This window comes from Rhea americana, unplaced genomic scaffold (assembly GCF_003343005.1).
Source record: "Rhea americana isolate MKP2758 unplaced genomic scaffold, rheAme1 scaffold_359, whole genome shotgun sequence".
Lineage (NCBI taxonomy): Eukaryota > Metazoa > Chordata > Aves > Rheiformes > Rheidae > Rhea > Rhea americana.
The window spans coordinates 534623-552202 of record NW_028186489.1 but is presented as its reverse complement, the minus strand read 5'-3'; the positions used below and the strand labels follow the sequence as shown (position 1 = coordinate 552202).

Genomic DNA, 17580 nt, shown 5'->3' with positions numbered 1-17580 from the left:
GCGCGCGCGACGTGCGCCCGCGCCGCCCCCACCCCACGTGGTGCCCCGCGCCGCGCCGCGCCGCGCCGGGAGCCGTTGGCGGCAGCCGTTGGCGACCTCCGGCGCGTGGGAGCTCGGAGGAGCCCCGCCGCCGCCGCCGCCGCCGCCATGCAGCGCAGGAAGGTGGACAACCGCATCCGCGTGCTGATCGAGAACGGCGTGGCCGAGCGGCACCGGACCCTCTTCGTCGTGGTCGGGGACCGCGGCAAAGACCAGGTGACTCCGCCGCCGCCCTGCGGTGCGGGGAGGAACGCTGGCGTCGAGCCGGGCGGTCAGGAGCCCTGCCTGGAGACCGGCTGCGCTGCACCCGGGTCCAGCTGCGTCCCCCCCCCCGCCATTTTCTTTTTCTTTTTAATCAAGTCTTAAAATTGTACAAAACAAAGGAAAAAGAAATTATGATGTGACTAAGCTTATAGTATATAAGAGGTAACTAAACATGATGTCTCTGGCGGGGCGGATCCATGATGCAGAAACATCAACAAATAGCAGAAACGTTTTAGATTTAGGAGACTTTAATGTTAACGTTAAACTCCTCTTGTCTGAGAACCTCACAAAGGTTAAACAGAAATAACTAGAGGCATAATTAGCAGAAGATTCAAACAAATAGAGGACTTCTTAACGAGTGAAAAAGCTATTTAATTGCTCGAGTACTGGGAGCATCTTTCATATCTATGTAAAATTAAAAAGCGGGTACAGTTTTGTCACTCAAGCCATATTTTGCTCAGTGAGTCATCCTGCAAACCCACACTAGAGTTTGGGCTGGATGCACCTGGTAACAGCACATGGAAAAGAATGGCCAGTAAACTCCATTCTCTCCAGACCTTCTTTGGACATGTCCCTGTCCCCCAAGTGGAAAAGGGAAGACCAGCAGGGTAAAAATTATAACGTGTTTTAAGATAAGGTGACTCTCTTAGCTTCAGTTTCTAGGAAACTAAAGTCAGCTATACATAAGTATGTTAAATACCTGGAAATTAGTGAACTGGTTAGGTGCTGCTAATCATAATTGTGTTCACAATTGATCATGTTAGACCAATTATATATATATTACTATATATATATATATATATTTTAAACAGGATAACAGTCTCTGTAGATAGGGTAGCACATTAAATACCTTGATTTTTAGTAAGATTTCTAGTACTGCTTTATGCAATATTTTCATAATCAAGTTAGGAAAATATGATTTTGTTAATTATTATTATGGAGATAAAACTGATTGGCCAATGCTATCTGGAGAAAGTGATTATTGATTTGCTGTTAAATTGGACAGGTCCATACTGTGAGTAATGAAGGGACATATCCTGAGTCTGGTTGTAATCAATGCTTTCAATAATGTGTTGGATTAAAATAGTAAATGTGCTTACTGAGTTTGCAGGCTACATAAAATTGAAGCAGGTTGCCCAGTGCACTGGGGAACTAAAACTCAAAATGAAAACTTGTCAAACTGGAGAAGCAGCTTGAAACGTTGGCTAAAGTTTAGTGCGGAGAGAAATGGAAGGATATGCATTTAGCCTGGAATAATCAGTTCTGTTTGTGCAATTGTTAGCAGTTCGGCTAAAGAAGACTGCAAAGGTAACATAGGTATAATTCAGTGTCATCAATGTCATGCTGATGTGGAGAAGGCAGTTGTTATACTGGGCTGTTTAAACAAGAACATAACCTTCACAGCATGTCAAATGACTGTTCTTTTTTGTGCAGGGTTGAATGGTAGATGACAGGCCTATAAAATCAAAAACAGAAAAGTATTTTGCTCCTTGATGTTAGACTGTGAGTACAGTTGTTCATGAATATTTGTTTTGGCAGGTGGTAATACTTCACCATATGTTGTCTAAAGCAACAGTAAAGGCCAGACCCTCTGTCCTATGGTGTTACAAAAAGGAGCTGGGCTTTAGCAGGTAGGTAGAAGTCTTAATTGTTCCTTTGAAGCAAAAGCTTCATAGCAGGTCTGCTGGAATGAAGGTCGCATGGTTCAGCTGTCAGGAGAAACAAGGTTATTTCTTGGAGGAGCTACAGAAAGTTTTGATCTTTTAGGACTAGTATTTGACTTAAAAAAAAAAAAAAAAGTTGATATAAGTACTAGTTGTTTCTTGTTTCGTGCTGTAACGGTGATACTCATTTAGCTGTCCTGGACCAATCTCTTCCTCTGTATTAATTATTTACCTTTGTAATCTCAGTGATATTCAGAATTGAATGCAGGCCAAATTATTAATATCCCTTTGATTTGAAAAGGATTTAAAATTTTAATTTCTAGATTTGTGTGCATCCATACAGTCTGGGCGCAAAGTCAGGAAGGAGTTGTTTCCTATAGTGACTTAGGTTTCGAACAAGTGCCTTCTGGCAGAAACAGCTGTTTCTGTATGATTTCCACAACTTTGGGCTGAAGGCTTGTGGAAGCAGTTTACGAATTAAATGCATGTGATCCAAGATTTTTTATTGGAGTCTGTACTCTGAATTTCTGTTAGACTCAAACATAGGCCTGAACAGTCTTCTCAAACATTTTTCCCAGACAACCTCCGTATAATTTTGTTTTCCAGCCACCGAAAGAAGAGAATGAGACAGCTACAGAAGAAGATTAAAAGTGGGACTTTAAACATAAAAGATGACGATCCTTTTGAGTTATTTATAGCAGCCACAAACATTCGCTACTGCTATTATAATGAGACTCATAAGATTCTTGGTAACACTTTTGGCATGTGTGTGCTTCAGGTAAGTTTTTAACTTAAGAAGGACATAGCACTAGTACCAATTGCTTTCAGTTTTAATGCCGCAGGAATAGTATTTGTTGCTTCTGTTACTTCAATTACAGTGGCCCTGTATATCTTTTATAAAAGTTTTCTGATGGCAATAAAGGGCTTGTTGGTATAATTTTAATGGTAAGTTCATTAATGCAAATGTTCGATTTGAATTAAACTTTGAGAAATAATGTCTTCTGGCTGTTCTGTTCCTTTTAGTAAGTGCTAGCCGTGTTAAGAGACTCTAGACAACTTTGATGTTTTATTTCTTAGGATTTTGAAGCCTTGACTCCAAACCTGCTAGCTAGAACTGTTGAAACAGTAGAAGGGGGTGGAATTGTGGTGATTCTCCTACGAACTATGAACTCCTTGAAGCAGCTCTATACAATGACAATGGTATGTTCAATCTAATGTATCTGTTTTACACAGGCAGCGCACTTTCTTTTTTTTTCTTTTTTTTTTGTTCACTTTTATTATGGGCTATGATCTTCCATCATCTTTCCTGCCCCTTTATTCATCTACCACTGGATGTATGTCTTATTTTTGGCACTTATACCAAACCACTTATCTTGACTTGCTGCTAGGTTAAGAGGAAGAAACACTTGTCATCACAAATGTAACTGTGTTCTTTTGTTCAACGATAGTGTTGGAAAGTATTAATGCTATCAGCCCATGTAACAGAAAGTTAAGTGTAAAAGATCCTTTGGTATTTTACAAGCTGGTGCTATGTAAGAAGTTAGCTTCACAACTGAGAAATGTTTCTAAAATGTGTCCTATTCACATTGAATATACTTACCTGTAGGGCAGGAACTATTTCTGTGAGTAGTAATGCCAGTACATAAATTTAAGTAATAGACTATTTTTTCTTGTCATCCCTGAAATGTTTGAAATGTTCTGTACCTGACAGAAACGATGTCTGAGTTGGGCAAGAGCAAATAAGACCATTGTGAGACCTATTAGTGGGAAAAGTAAATTTTGAAGAAGTATTTGGAAAGTGTAGATATTTCATGTCAAGCAGAAAGTAGAGCCCTTAGTCTAGTGTGCAGTGTTGATGTTGAAGGAGGGCATAGTCCACAAGAGTGGAAAAGATGTTGCATTGTCCCATGACTAGTACTCTTAAAAACTTCACAGTACAGTTATGCACTCTTTTTTTCTGAGGTTCAACTTCTTTTTCTTTCAGGATGTACACTCTCGCTACAGAACAGAGGCACACCAGGATGTAGTAGGAAGGTTTAATGAAAGGTATGTGATTAAGAGCTTAAAGTGTCTAGGCTGATGCATCTGCATGCCCGAAAAGGATATCTAGAACAACGTCTGGTATTCACATTAGGAAAGCTTCCTTGATGTTTGTATTAGAATAGGGCTTCTTTGATGCTTTAGTGAAGTTTTCATGTTCTGTTCTCAAAATGAACAGTTATTGGAGGAGCTGTATACAAAGGGTGTGCAAATTGGTCCAAATGTGTTAGCATTTGTGAAGTGTACTGAGGCCATTTCTTGATATTCTCTGTAGAAGCATGTGCTTCATTTTAACAGAAATTCAGAGACTTCTTGTACTGCTATAAAACATGAAACTCTTCAGTGTGAAGTCTTCTCTGTGGTCCTGTAATAGTTTCTTCTTGCAAACGTGCTCTGATTGCTTTTGTTGTATGGAATAGGTAGCTCATACTGAGTGAGCCTAGCCCATGGGAAAAGTGCAGAATTTGTTCTTTAGTATGCAGATTATAGTTCCATGTCAGGATAAAAACAGAATGATAAAGAAAGTAGCGCTATCTGCAGTCTGTGGGAATCATCATTTGCCACAATGGCTGTAGATTCAAGTCTTTCACTTTTATATAGCTACCTCCCATGTAAATTTAGAAGTCACTTACTAGCTCTCATAGTAGATCACCTTAAGCTAGTAGCAGTCTTCAGCAGCATCCTGGTAAGTGTATGTCTTTTCTGTATAGACCATACTGATTTTGTGTTAAGAGGCACACTGGCAATGGTGTGAACTTGTCTTAGCCCATCTGCGAACTAGCTGTAAATATAGTATTTGTGTTGAGAAGAGAGGGTAAAAAAGCTATCAAAATGCAATAGTGTTGCCGGTGCCTTTTTATTCACTTGCCTTTGCCTGACTGCACAGGTTCATTCTCTCTTTGGCCTCTTGCAAGAATTGCATCGTGATTGATGATCAGCTGAATATCTTGCCCATATCCACTCATGTTGCAAACATCACCCCTGTTCCACCACAGTCACAGGTCAGTAAGCAATGTCAGCAACTTTTCCATTGAAGACACAGGTCTGAATTGAACACTGTGTTTAGAGCTTTAATAAGCATGAAACTTTCCTTTTATCTTAATTACTATCAAATAATGGTCTTGCAGAGAGGAAAAAAAATGTTCTACAGAGACTATCATATCACATACTGATAAAGCATGGGAAGTTGTCCTTTCTTTTCCCATTGTTTTTTGGTCTGTCTCCACTTTTTCCATACTTGTCTTCATTTGTTGGTTTTGCTGTATTGCCATTTAGCATAGCAAGGTAGAGCTTAAGCTGATGAACAGTTGGGAGGAGACATATAAAAAGACCTTTCAAGGGTTAGAAGGTGGGAAAACACTTTGGAAAGAAGCATATTATGAGTTTGGGAATTTCTTGAAGCTGTAGTGTTTCTCCAAGTTTGAGTTACGCTTGCTGTAACTCAGAAAACATTCACTGAATATAAGGCAAAAATACAACTTGCGCTATCAGAAACATACCCTTTTACCACTTTTAGCTGTAGAGTAAAATCAAATGGAACCAATTTAAAATACTAATCTTTAAACTTTTCAACTGTTTTGTATGTGTGAAGAAATACCAACATAAATTCTGTTAGAGGCAGTTTTTAGCATTTTAACAGAATATTAATTAAAAAAACACCTCATCATTATGATGATGTTGACAGCAGCATAAATGCTTATCTATTAGATGAGATAGACGGATGTCTTTGGAATTTTCAGTGACAGTTAGGAAAAATAGAATCAATTTGTATTTAAAATTGATTGCTTTTTTGTCTACATTCATTGCTTGACTTTGAAGATCTTGATATTGGTTTGAAGACTAATATAATGGCTACTGTAGTAGTTTTTCTACCTGAGTGGCAGTGTGTGCGCCCTCTATAACAGATTATGCAAAGATGATAGAATTTTGGCTTAGTCTGGAGACTTAAGGCTGAATTAAATTCTTCAGAAAACTTCTGTCTGCTGTGTCTTCTTTCTAGCCACTCCACAGTACCATGTACTGAAGATTCTTTACTTTTTTCCTCCAGACTTTGGGAAGACAAGAGAATGATCTCTTGTGTAATCATTCTTTTGAAAATGCATTAAAATTAAAATGTTAAATATCTGTTCATCCATTCAAACTTTTCTGTCCCTAGGGAGTATATTCAATGTGCGGTAACACTTTCTTTCAGTTATCTTTCTCTCTGATAAAATATGTGGCATCTGTGCTGATGTATGTGTGTTATTAATCCTGTTGTGGTAAAACTCCTGCTTGTAGGAGGACAGTCTCCGGCCGCAGGATCTAGAGCTGAAAGAGCTGAAGGAAAGCCTGCAGGATACACAGCCTGTAGGAGTTTTGGTGGATGGCTGTAAAACTCTGGATCAGGTTGGTGTGATGTTTAAACTTGGGATGCTTTGTAATTGAGAGATAACTCTAGGTGCTGATGTTTGTGTCTCTTCTTGCAAGTAATCAGATCTAAGAGTGTGACGGTTAATGAGGTTGGTCTTGCATCTTAGAGAGAGAAATTTGAAATAAATAGGTGACTTAACACAAAATTTCTGTTCAGTTCAGTTTTGCAAAGAGTTGACAATCCATGTCATGATTTAATGTGCCCCTATTCCTGCTCCCCTGACACTTTTCTTATTCCAGTTGGAGTGTCACTGACTAAGGCAATGAACACCCTATTGCGATTGTCTTCCCTGTTCCAAAGCATCCGCTGAGAAGTTACCATTCAGCTTCATGGCTCCCGGACCTGTGTGCTTTTTACACTCTTTCATAGTAGGAGCCTTCCCACTGCTCAGACATGCTCATCTTTTTCCTCTGACATCTCCCCAGCAGCGTGTCTCTTCCTGTCTTGCTGAATATATTCTGTGGGCAGTGGCATGAAGATAGTAACTGATAATTGCTTTATTTTTTGCTGGTCTGTGTTCTGCCCCGACCTGTTTCAACAACTCCATGGATCAAGACTGTGATTTCTTACATATTATTTTTGTGGGTTTTCATGTCCGGCTCTCCTGTTTTGACATTTTCTCCTTTTTTTGCATTCTAAGGAAGAAGGTATGCATTAGTGAAAAGATCAAGTAGTGCTGAAAGCGATTTAGTCACAGCTGTTTTTCATTTTCTATTTTTTTTCCTGATCACCAGGCAAAAGCAGTTCTGAAATTTATAGAAGCCATTTCTGAGAAGACTTTAAGGAGCACTGTGGCATTAACAGCAGCTAGGGGACGTGGTAAATCTGCTGCTTTGGGGCTGGCTATTGCTGGAGCAGTAGCTTTTGGGTGAGTGATGCCCCCGTCTCCCAGGCTTTGTTTACACCCATGCATTTTGAAAAATGATGACAGGATTTGAATGTATTTATCATTTCCGGTTCTGCATCCCTCCTTCTTATTCTTCTTACATCATTTGGTGGCTACATACAATGATATTTAAGTTTTTCTATTTTATATTAAATCTCTCAGTCTTTAAAAATCAAGATGCGTATGAAGAAGTGTGATAAGTATCTAAATGATCTGCTCTGTTTGGATAAATGAATAAATCACCCCCCTCTAATAAAAAAACCTCTCCTTTATGTCCGTGTATATGAAAAATTTACTAGAAAAGGAGTTAAACACTTGTTTCATTTTTTCTTTTTTTTCCTGTGCAGTTATTCCAATATCTTTGTAACATCTCCCAGCCCTGATAACCTTCACACTCTCTTTGAGTTCATATTTAAAGGTTTTGATGCACTGCAGTATCAGGTAAGGACTGTTTTACAGTGCTTTCATAGAAGTGTTATTTAGCATGGATTTTTACGTCTCATCTGTAAATTATCTTTATTATGTATGGTAGCTGTAAGCTGATACTAGATATTTTTATATGTAATGTATAGTTGTAATTATATCTATATATTATATATAATATACAAGCTATATATTATATATATTAGCTACAGCTCTTGCTCTGACAACCTCTTTAATAGTGTTTTGCAAAAGTGAATCCTGGTTCGGTCGTGTTTTCTTCCATGTTTGTATGTTGGGAAAATCATTTTTTTCCCTATAGGGAAACAGACAGTTTTTAACAGAAGCGAGTCAGTTCTCTGTTTAGGAATTTGAAGCTTTTTTTACAAGAATTTGTAGCTGACTTGTCACTGTTAGAATCTGAATTAACAAGGTACATGTAGTGAACTTACTGTCTTCAGAGTAATAGTTTTCTAGTTTTCTTGGATCTTGGCTTGTTCAGTTTGTTTAGCAATGTTTTCTTTCAGGAACATCTAGATTATGAGATTATTCAGTCTTTAAACCCTGAGTTTAACAAGGCTGTTGTCAGAGTGAATGTGTTTAAGGAGCACAGACAGACCATTCAGGTAGGCCTCTCGTACTCTCGCCTTTCTACTTTTGTTCATTTCTATTTCTTTTAGCTATTTCAATTTTAAACATATTCGCTTTACATGATATTTAACTGTATTGACTGCTTTTGCTTTAAGGCAGGCCTTTCTTCTGATGAGTGACTTTCATAAATAAAATACTTTGTTTCTCTCTGTGAATAACCTGTAGATTACAAAGGATCTTTGGTAAGTGCTTGTGGATTCCTTCCTGAAACAAAAGATTCAGACAACTGTGATGGAAGAGCACACAATCATAGTTATTATTTTCCTTTATTGTCCTGATCTACACAAATAAATGCATGTGGTAATGTACAAAATAAGATATGTGACCATGTCCTTGCAAGGTAGCATGAACCCTCTCTACCTCTCTCAGCTGGGTTTCTTTTTTTTTTATGTTGATCATGGAGAACAGGGAAAACACATGGCTTCTCAGGGCTCCAGCTTGGCCAACTCTGACATTTTCCTAGCTCTCAAATATAGCTGTTGTTGACAGTGACTTTGTCCTCTCATTTCTTGCAGTACATACATCCTGCTGATTCTGTGAAACTGGGTCAAGCTGAACTTGTTGTGATTGATGAAGCTGCTGCCATCCCTCTCCCTCTTGTGAAAAATCTACTAGGCCCGTACCTTGTTTTCATGGCTTCTACAATAAATGGGTAAGGCTCGAGCAGCTGCTGTCTACCCAGGAAACCAGTTGTACGATGCCAGTGGACAGTGGACTATTTCTTATATACAATACCTTTTTTTTTTTTAATTTATTACATGCTTTCAGAACAGGTCATCTGTTCTTTGTTAATTACCGATATCCTGTGGAACTACTCCTTACAATAACCATAAGTCCGTACTTGAAAATGTTGCTTTGTTTTGGCTCCATTGCAGATTCATTAAGTGTTTGTCTTATCTGTTCTGTTCTGGTACAAGAAGCAAATATATAAACAAGATTTTGTAGCCTGTTAGGAGAGGAGGAAGACTGGCATTTCTTCCAGTGAGATTAAGAAAATGCTGGTGTAGGCTACTCTGTGCTCACAGGCTTCAAAATGCTCTCACAGGTCTCAAAATGGCACATAGCTCTGGAAGGCAGAGAAAGTAGTTTAATTCTGTACTGGAGCTTCCCCATAGCTCAAGATTGCTATTTGGGTATTTGTTTCAGGCTTTTGTCCTCTGCTTTTCAGATATGAAGGAACAGGCCGATCGCTGTCTCTGAAGCTCATTCAACAGCTCCGGCAACAGAGTGCACAAACCCACGTCTCAATGACAGCAGAGAACAAATCTACAGCTGCAGCTAAACTCACCTCAGGTACTTTTGGGCTGCAGCATATAGCCGTGAGTGACGGTACTGCTGACTGGCAAGCACTGTGGGTGTCCCTTGTTATACTCTCCAGCTGTTAAGAAGGTAGTGGTATCAGAACTTGAAGAAACTCTCCTCGTAACTTTTTTCCTCAGAATTTTCAGAGGTAAAGACTTTTAGAGGTTGAAAGGTGTGTGAGTAGTGTTGCTCTACCTGTTTCCCTAGGTTATATAAGGCTGAAGGCTCCAGAGCAGTTAAGATTCAGAACAGTTAAAGTTTTCTGTTGCCTTCTGCCCTGTTCAGATTTGGGTGTCTTTCTAATCTCCTGGGAGCCCTTCAGAGGACGTTGATCCTATGCTTTGCTAGCTGTAACTTTGAGTGCTAACGGTTTTTCTCTGAAATCTCTTTGCAGCTCGTACGTTGCATGAAGTCTCCCTCCATGAATCAATTAGATATGCCCCTGGTGACCCTGTTGAAAAGTGGCTAAATGACCTGCTGTGTTTGGACTGTCTCAGCATCACCAGAATTATCTCTGGCTGCCCACTGCCTGACACTTGTGACCTGTATCCTTGCTCAGGTGTACTCTGAAAAAATACATTGCTTTCAGGTGAAAAAGGCTTTTTCAAGCTGATTAACAGTGGTTTACATTTGTTAGCCTCATACAGTTTTCTGGTTTTCTTAACACATGTTATGACTACAGTATTGATAAATAATCTGGATTCAGCTCAACTTGCCTTGGGCTCTGGAATAGTGATTAAACACCCGGCTTGTCAGGAACTTGACTTAAGCCTGCGAACGGTGATCATAGTTTTCTGCCACTGAATTTCCTAACTCTGAATTGACTTGGGATGACCACCCTGCTTAAGGACTTTTAAAATATATGTTCTTAAGATTTAATAGATTCCAGTGTGGCTTAGTTAATATGAGGAAGATCCTCTCCTTCCAGCAGTATAGAGTCCCAGTCTTGCACCAACTCACCATTATCTGTCAGGATGAGTATGGGTTCTCCCACCAGTGTGATAACCTCAGTGCTTGATCTCTTGACAGAACACTGCTCTACACTTCTGGAGTTGAGCTCTTATCACTGTCCTATAAGACTGATGATATGTGTTGAGAGGGCATTAGCAAACTTCAGTTTTATCTGGGAGACAATTCTAAGGTAGGGTTGAATGGAGGGAAGTCCTTGTCAGAGTTATGAAAGGTTTAGTTTTAAAGGTGAAGCTATATGGAAAATATCACTCCTAAACTAACAAAGAATTTGTCTTTTTGTGGTTAGCTTGTTTCCTTAACCCCTCTGTTTAGATATTATGTAAACAGAGACACACTGTTTTGTTACCACAAAGCATCTGAAATTTTTCTGCAGAGACTGATGGCTCTCTATGTGGCCTCACACTACAAGGTAAAGTTTGTACTACTTGCATCAAAATTTTGGCTAGGAATTTTGTGGATGGAGCATTGCTAGTTTAGGATGGTCTAATTGAAATAGCCTAACTGAGTTTTTCTGGTCAGTTTCAGGTGCTTCTTGTTACATACAGATTTGAATTCTCTCTGCTTTGAGAACCACTCTGCCTCAATGCGGCTGAATATACTAGATTTAAATCTATCTGTAATATTTCTGCTTGAGAAATCCTGGAGACTAAATTCTAGATGAACTCCTAGTTGTATGGAGCTTGCTCAGAATGGTATCAGTGATGAGCCCTCCTTCACAGTTGTCTTTACATTTTCTTAGTAGCTCAAATTAACCAAATGAGTGGTAACATTGTACTATTGATAAGAGTGATAAAAATTCATCTCTGAGTTTCAGACCATGGATGACTATTAAATATGGCCTGTGAAATCAGTAAATACTGAAGTACTGAGCACTAAATTTCTGACACGTCAGAATAAAAATTTATTTCAGGTTCCATAAACTGAGAGATGCATAGCTCTATAAAAATAGGAAGTCCTGTTCCATACATGTGAAAGCAAGAGGTTTCAGTTGTGCAAAATAGTATTGTCTGGTAGTATAACAGCTTTGACTTGCCATGTGAACTGCTTTATGCATCAGTATTTTACTAGTTGCAAAATTTTTAATAGCCCTAAATTCAGAAAATGGAGTGTGGTTTAGAGTTCAGGTACCAACATTACACTGGACTATCAAAGCTTTTCTATTGGAATAATTCTTCAACTTTCTGATATATATTATCCTCCAGAATTCTCCCAATGACCTCCAAATGCTATCTGATGCACCTGCCCATCATCTTTTTTGTCTTCTGCCCCCTGTTCCACCTACCCAGAATTCGTTGCCAGAAGTACTTGCTGTTGTTCAGGTGAGAGAGCTCCACATGTGTATAAAGTGAACTGTTAAGTAATAAAGCAGTGATACAATGGGAGACAGCAGCCTACTATTTAGGAGTAAATGGTAGTTTTGGGGTGTGTTGCAAGAGTGCATAAAGACCATGTTTGTCAGCTTTTTCTCTAACATTTATTGCTATACAAGTACAATATGATGCTGATTCTTTTGCCTAGACCTTCCAGCCTTCACAGTATGTCTGTGCTGAGAAGCCCTCTGAGGAGCTGAACTACTGGTTCAAGAAAATACTTTGTTCTCCCATTTCAGCTTCCTGCTAAGGAAAGTTGTTTTACTGGTTCACAATGCTTATCCCATGTCTTTAGCATTCACTTTTATTTGCAATAATACTGCAAAAATACAAACTGCTCAGACATGGATACTGAGAGACATAGAAATAGTTCAGTCCTTAACTGTTGTATCTTTGACCATCTGCTTCTTTCTTCTTGATGACTTGCTAATTACCTGTGTTCAGTGGAGCTAGTTTCTTAAGAAAAAAAAATTACATGAGAAATATATGAAAATTGAAGAGAAATACCTGGAGGACAAGCTTTCATTATTACTTTTGACAGACAACAGAAAATGCGTAGAGTGTTTTCTATGCTAGAATCTCCTCATGTTTCTGTTGCACCATACTGTAATGCATGCTGCCTCAAGTGTGCCTGGTTGGCTCACTGATGTACTTTTGAGCTGGTATTTTTAGGAACAGAGCATGTTGTCACATACATGTTTGCTCATCCTGTTGCAGAGCAGGAATCATTTGACGTGTAAGTTTCTGTCTCAGTGCAGCTACCGCATAGTGGACTCTGTGACTGAGTGTGAATTTTGATTCTACTACAGTGGAGCGACTGTAGGAGGAAACAGTTTTTCTCTGCTCAGTCTTTTACCTTTTTCTGGCAGGTGTGCATGGAGGGAGAGATCTCTCGTCAGTCTATTATGAATAGCCTTTCAAGGGGAAAGAAAGCTTCTGGTGATCTTATTCCCTGGACCATTTCAGAGCAGGTGAATAATTTAGCTGTCTAGTTATAGCCAAGACGTATTTCATTGCTTATTTACAGAACATGCGCCGCTGTTCTTTAAATTGACTTACATTTCTTGTGCAGTTCCAAGATCCAGATTTTGGGAGCCTCTCTGGTGGGCGTGTTGTTCGCATTGCAGTCCATCCGGATTATCAAGGGGTAAAGTATTCTGGAACCCAGTTATTGTAAATAGTTAGCAGTGGTACCATGAGAATGTCTGTACAGTCAAACTGAAGTTCTGTCTAGCCTGGACTCCTGTCTCCAGGGGATAGTAATAGTTTGCTGAGTAAGTGCTTTAGCACTGAAACCATAGTTGAGAAGGATAATAGCTATATATCTTTCTTTTTTCTCCATCTTTTTTTTTCTTTTAGTTGTTTCTACTGTTACACTGGGTGTCAGTGTCTGCAACCTGACAGGTTCACCACAACCACAGGTTCCTCCCTGTGGAAAGGGGCCTGGAAAGATCCTTTCATTTTCTGTGGATAATAAATGGTATCTACAAGGATAAATGACTATATTCTTTGGAGGTGGATTTTCTTTTCTTCTCATTATAGCAAGCTGTCAGTTGTTCAAGGAAGAAAGATGATGATCTTTAATCATCCTAACTGGAGGCTCTTCTAAATGAGATTTTCTAGAAAGCAGCTATCTTTTTCAATGTCAAAAGGGTTGTTGCAATTACATATCTCCCTTGATGTTTCTGTAAATAACTGAAGTCTGGAGAAAAACAACAGAAACAGTGGCCAATAGTAAATGCCTAGGAAAGAGTTTAAGAACAGGATATACATATTGATTGCCCCGGTTTCCAGTGTTTTAAGCTTGGGGACTTCCTGAGCTAGAGATAATAACAGCATGAAGTCAGGAACTGCGTGAAAGACACACAGAAATGTTTAGATCACGCAGTGGATTGGGGGTGTTTACTTTCCTCTGGGTAGGTAGCAAACCAGTGTTCCTGTTATTGCTAAGCAACATTATAGCATCCCAGGAAGCAGAAGATATTCAAGATCCAGTAATATTGTGAGATTTACAGAATCTTCATGCTGGAGTGTTTGTCATGTTCTGAATGCTGGAGGTAAGTGAGAATTACTACACAGTTGTAAACTACATACTGGGCTCTAATTCTCATCGTGAGTTCAGTCAGACAGTAGTGTCCTTCCCTTTGGAGCTGCTATGTAGGAAGGTACTACTACTAATATTATTTTTGCAGTTACTTAGTGTTCTCTGTGCTGACAGTCATTCATGGGTTTATAAGAGGAGAATGTTGGGTTTTTGTCCTGAAAAATAGATATATCTTTTTCCTGATAGTATGCTGTTACTACTTCACAGATGGGCTATGGCAGCAGAGCTCTGAATTTACTGCAGATGTACTATGAAGGCAAATTCCCTTGTTTGGAAGAAAAAACAATTCAGAAGCCCAAAGAAATTGCAACTGTAAGCAGTGAGGTATGGAGTTCAGTGCATTTCTTGTATTTCCTGCTGTGTTAAGCTATTCGGTTTTCACTGTAAGCCTCAGTATTGATTTTCATATGTAAGGAGGGAAATGTAAATATTTATTTACTACACAGAATGAGAGATGAATTTGCAGATTGTTGTGAGGAATGTTACTAATCCATTTCCACTTTCTCTTCCAGACTGTTAGTTTGTTAGAAGAGGTTGTGACACCTCGGAAAGACTTGCCTCCTTTACTTCTCAAACTGAGCGAGAGACAAGCTGAGAGCTTAGACTATCTAGGTGTATCTTATGGCCTAACACCAAGATTACTGAAGTAAGACTTAACTTTTATTTGTTAGTTAAGCCCATTGCAAAAATACAGCTGCTATAGATGCAGGTATTTTACACTTTGGACATTCTCTTTGCAGGCTTCCCTTGTATCTAAATCTGGGGCAACTCCAAGCCCTCTTCTGTAAGACCTATCCTTAGTGCTCAGTAGAGCTGGACTTAACCATCTAGTACGTCCTTCAGGACTCCTTCTGAGTGCAAACCAGTTTTTGGATGTCTCTGTGACCCTTCTGAAAGTTAGCTAGTTTTAATTGCTAACTGAGTAACAACTCAGTTTCTCCAGGCTGGAGAAGTAAGAACAACCTGTAATTAGTAGTGACAAGTTAAGTACTCCTTCCTGTGACCTGTAGAAGCTTGAGCTGCTGCTAACTTTAAACTTATCTTTTGTTTTCTGGCTAATGTAAACACTTTCCACCAACAACTATAGATGCTTCTCACTTCTCTTGCCATGGAAGAACTGAGTTACTACACCGCAAATCAATATAATTTGGTTTAATTAATTTTCTTAAATTTTACTTCCATTTTACAATGTAGTTTTTATATAAAAACTTGTAATTTTATAATAAATTCTAGCATTTTTATTCTATTATAAAATCTTACAAAATACCTAGGTTTTTGAGATTCTGTGTGGGAAGTTGTGACCCGTAGTTTGGGAGACTATTTCAAAGTAGTAGAGAATTCTTCCTGTTGTTAGCTTAGGAACAAAGCAGTTACTGCTCACCTAAAGCCTTTATTCCTGCTGGCTTGTCCTCATTTGCAGAGGATCTAGGGTACTACACAAGGACAAGAGATCGGACTGAGTTCAGCAGAAGAAGTAAGACCCATGAACCCAATATGTGACTGACTTAGAACAATGTTAGATAGATGTGTATAATTTGGCACTGCAGGTGCAGAGGCTATAGCCCATTTTGTTCCATGGCAAGCACGCTAAGTTCATGCCAAAATGGGATGGTGAACTGTTCAGCTGTGTGGAAAAAAGCAGCAGAACTTAATGGTTAATGTGAAACACTTTCAATCTCAAAGGAAATGGTTCAGATGTCTTTCTTTACTAAACAATCCCTCTTGGGGCAGAGAGGAGAATAAAGTGCTGAACTACTATATATTTTTTTAAATTATTTGGCTGTTAGCTGTGGTGGGATAGATAAAAGAAGGGAGAATAGCAGGGTAGGAAGAGGATGGGGTGCACGTGTAGGGCTTCCTGCTGAAATTCACAACGTCCTGTGCAGCTGATGAGTAGTCATCCTGTGGCCTTTGGAGGTAGTTTGCCAGGGACACTTGCTATTCTGGGACTTGGCTTCTTTCTTGTCTGGGATGCCATATGTTTGGTCTCAGCAGGTTTCTTTATACCAGTCTTCATCATCCTGAGTGAAGTGAATTGTAGAATCAGTTTGCCATTAAGATGCAAGACAGAAGGGTAGAATGGAAAGGGATGTCAGCAGGATTTTGTTGATTGGTCTGGGATTCTTTATGGTACATAACTGGTTATTGAAATCTGGAAGTTGCTAGGGAAAATCAGCATTTACTGATGAGCAGTAGACTCTCTGAAACAAACCCTTCAGCCCTTCCCCAGTGTATCCTTTAGGAGTCTGCGGTTTTAGCGATGAAAACCTGTTTGTCTGTTTTTAAAGAAGGTCATGGAAGGCTGTTGGCTACAAGTGCTCTTGTATCATGTCTGTTAGTCTTTTACCTGAAACACAAAGTTTGTTCATTTTCTGATGTCATTGTCGTCATTTTTTATACTTTTCTAAGTTAGAATTTCAGTCAGGTTCAGTCCTATTACTGGTTTCTATCAATGTTCGTTTTCATAAGTTAGTAGAATGTCTTAAACTTTTGCCTACTTTTCAACAGTTTTTCTTGTACAGTGGATAGACTGCATTTAGCTATATGTATCACTGCAAAATCAATAGCTCAGTACTTCTCGGTGCATTTTCTCCTCTCCCTTTCCCCAGGTTTTGGAAGCGTGCTGGATTTGTGCCAGTTTATCTAAGGCAGACGCCAGTAAGTAGCATACTGTTTCTGAATGAAATCAAGCCCTATTAATATCACTGGGCATCTTTCCTTTGACTTCAGTTAGATGTGCTTTGGGCAGGAAAGTTTTCTGAGACTACATTTGTTCTATGTTCACTTTTGTTTTTTAGGTCTGTAGCTCGTTAAAGGATTAAAGTTACAGGCTCAGGAGTATGGTCTTCTGATTAGTCTGCACTTTAAAAAATTAGAGCAGAGTTACTGTGGTTATGGTAAAATATACGAGTTGCTCCTGAACTGACTGGCTCACACCTTCCTAGGTATTCACTAAAAATAGCATTAGTAATTATAGAACTTCTGGAGAGAAAAATTTGTTTACTCTCTGGTGAACAGAGATGTTCCACATCCCGTATCATTGCATCTTCCATTTGTTTCTCTGGCTTTTGAGCTGTACCTGCGATTTGCAATACTGGTGAATGGCAGTCATTTGAAGAAACCAAAATCCCTCATCACTGGGATTTATCAAATTGCAGAGGCTTACGGGTTATACTTTAGATAGTGGTGATCAGTAGCAGTTGATATGCGAGTTGTTGTTTTTTAAGACCTTTGCCTTCTTCAGTTGAGCATAGAGTGCAAAAGGTTCAAGGTAATGATGGGAAATATGTCTTCATTACTAGAATGACCTGACTGGTGAGCATTCATGCATCATGCTGAAGATGCTGAATGAAGAGGACATTGAACAAGAGCCTTGGCTTACTGCCTTCTGGAAAGGTAATTGAGCTCATTTTGCTAATGTGAGAGAAATTTTCTGGGATGTTTATTGTGCAGATCCA

General features: G+C 39.1%; 1 protein-coding gene across 3 annotated transcripts in view; it reads left to right on the top strand.

Annotated features, from left to right (window-relative positions):
- The first annotated feature begins 25 nt into the window (after nt 1-25).
- NAT10 (N-acetyltransferase 10) overlaps nt 26-17580 on the top strand; it is a 46445-nt gene continuing 28890 nt past the window's right edge. For all 3 annotated transcript variants that reach the window (XM_085312156.1, XM_085312157.1, XM_085312154.1), the window contains exons 1-21: nt 26-255; nt 1843-1934; nt 2574-2745; nt 3045-3167; nt 3952-4013; nt 4894-5008; nt 6285-6392; nt 7152-7285; nt 7651-7744; nt 8251-8349; nt 8890-9026; nt 9543-9667; nt 10071-10221; nt 10961-11057; nt 11851-11967; nt 12888-12989; nt 13091-13165; nt 14330-14446; nt 14635-14768; nt 16732-16780; nt 17425-17518. In XM_085312156.1, coding sequence (XP_085168282.1) covers nt 148-255; nt 1843-1934; nt 2574-2745; nt 3045-3167; nt 3952-4013; nt 4894-5008; nt 6285-6392; nt 7152-7285; nt 7651-7744; nt 8251-8349; nt 8890-9026; nt 9543-9667; nt 10071-10221; nt 10961-11057; nt 11851-11967; nt 12888-12989; nt 13091-13165; nt 14330-14446; nt 14635-14768; nt 16732-16780; nt 17425-17518 — 2305 coding nt within the window. In that variant the 5' untranslated portion in view covers nt 26-147. The remainder of the gene's footprint in view (nt 256-1842; nt 1935-2573; nt 2746-3044; nt 3168-3951; nt 4014-4893; nt 5009-6284; nt 6393-7151; nt 7286-7650; nt 7745-8250; nt 8350-8889; nt 9027-9542; nt 9668-10070; nt 10222-10960; nt 11058-11850; nt 11968-12887; nt 12990-13090; nt 13166-14329; nt 14447-14634; nt 14769-16731; nt 16781-17424; nt 17519-17580) is intronic.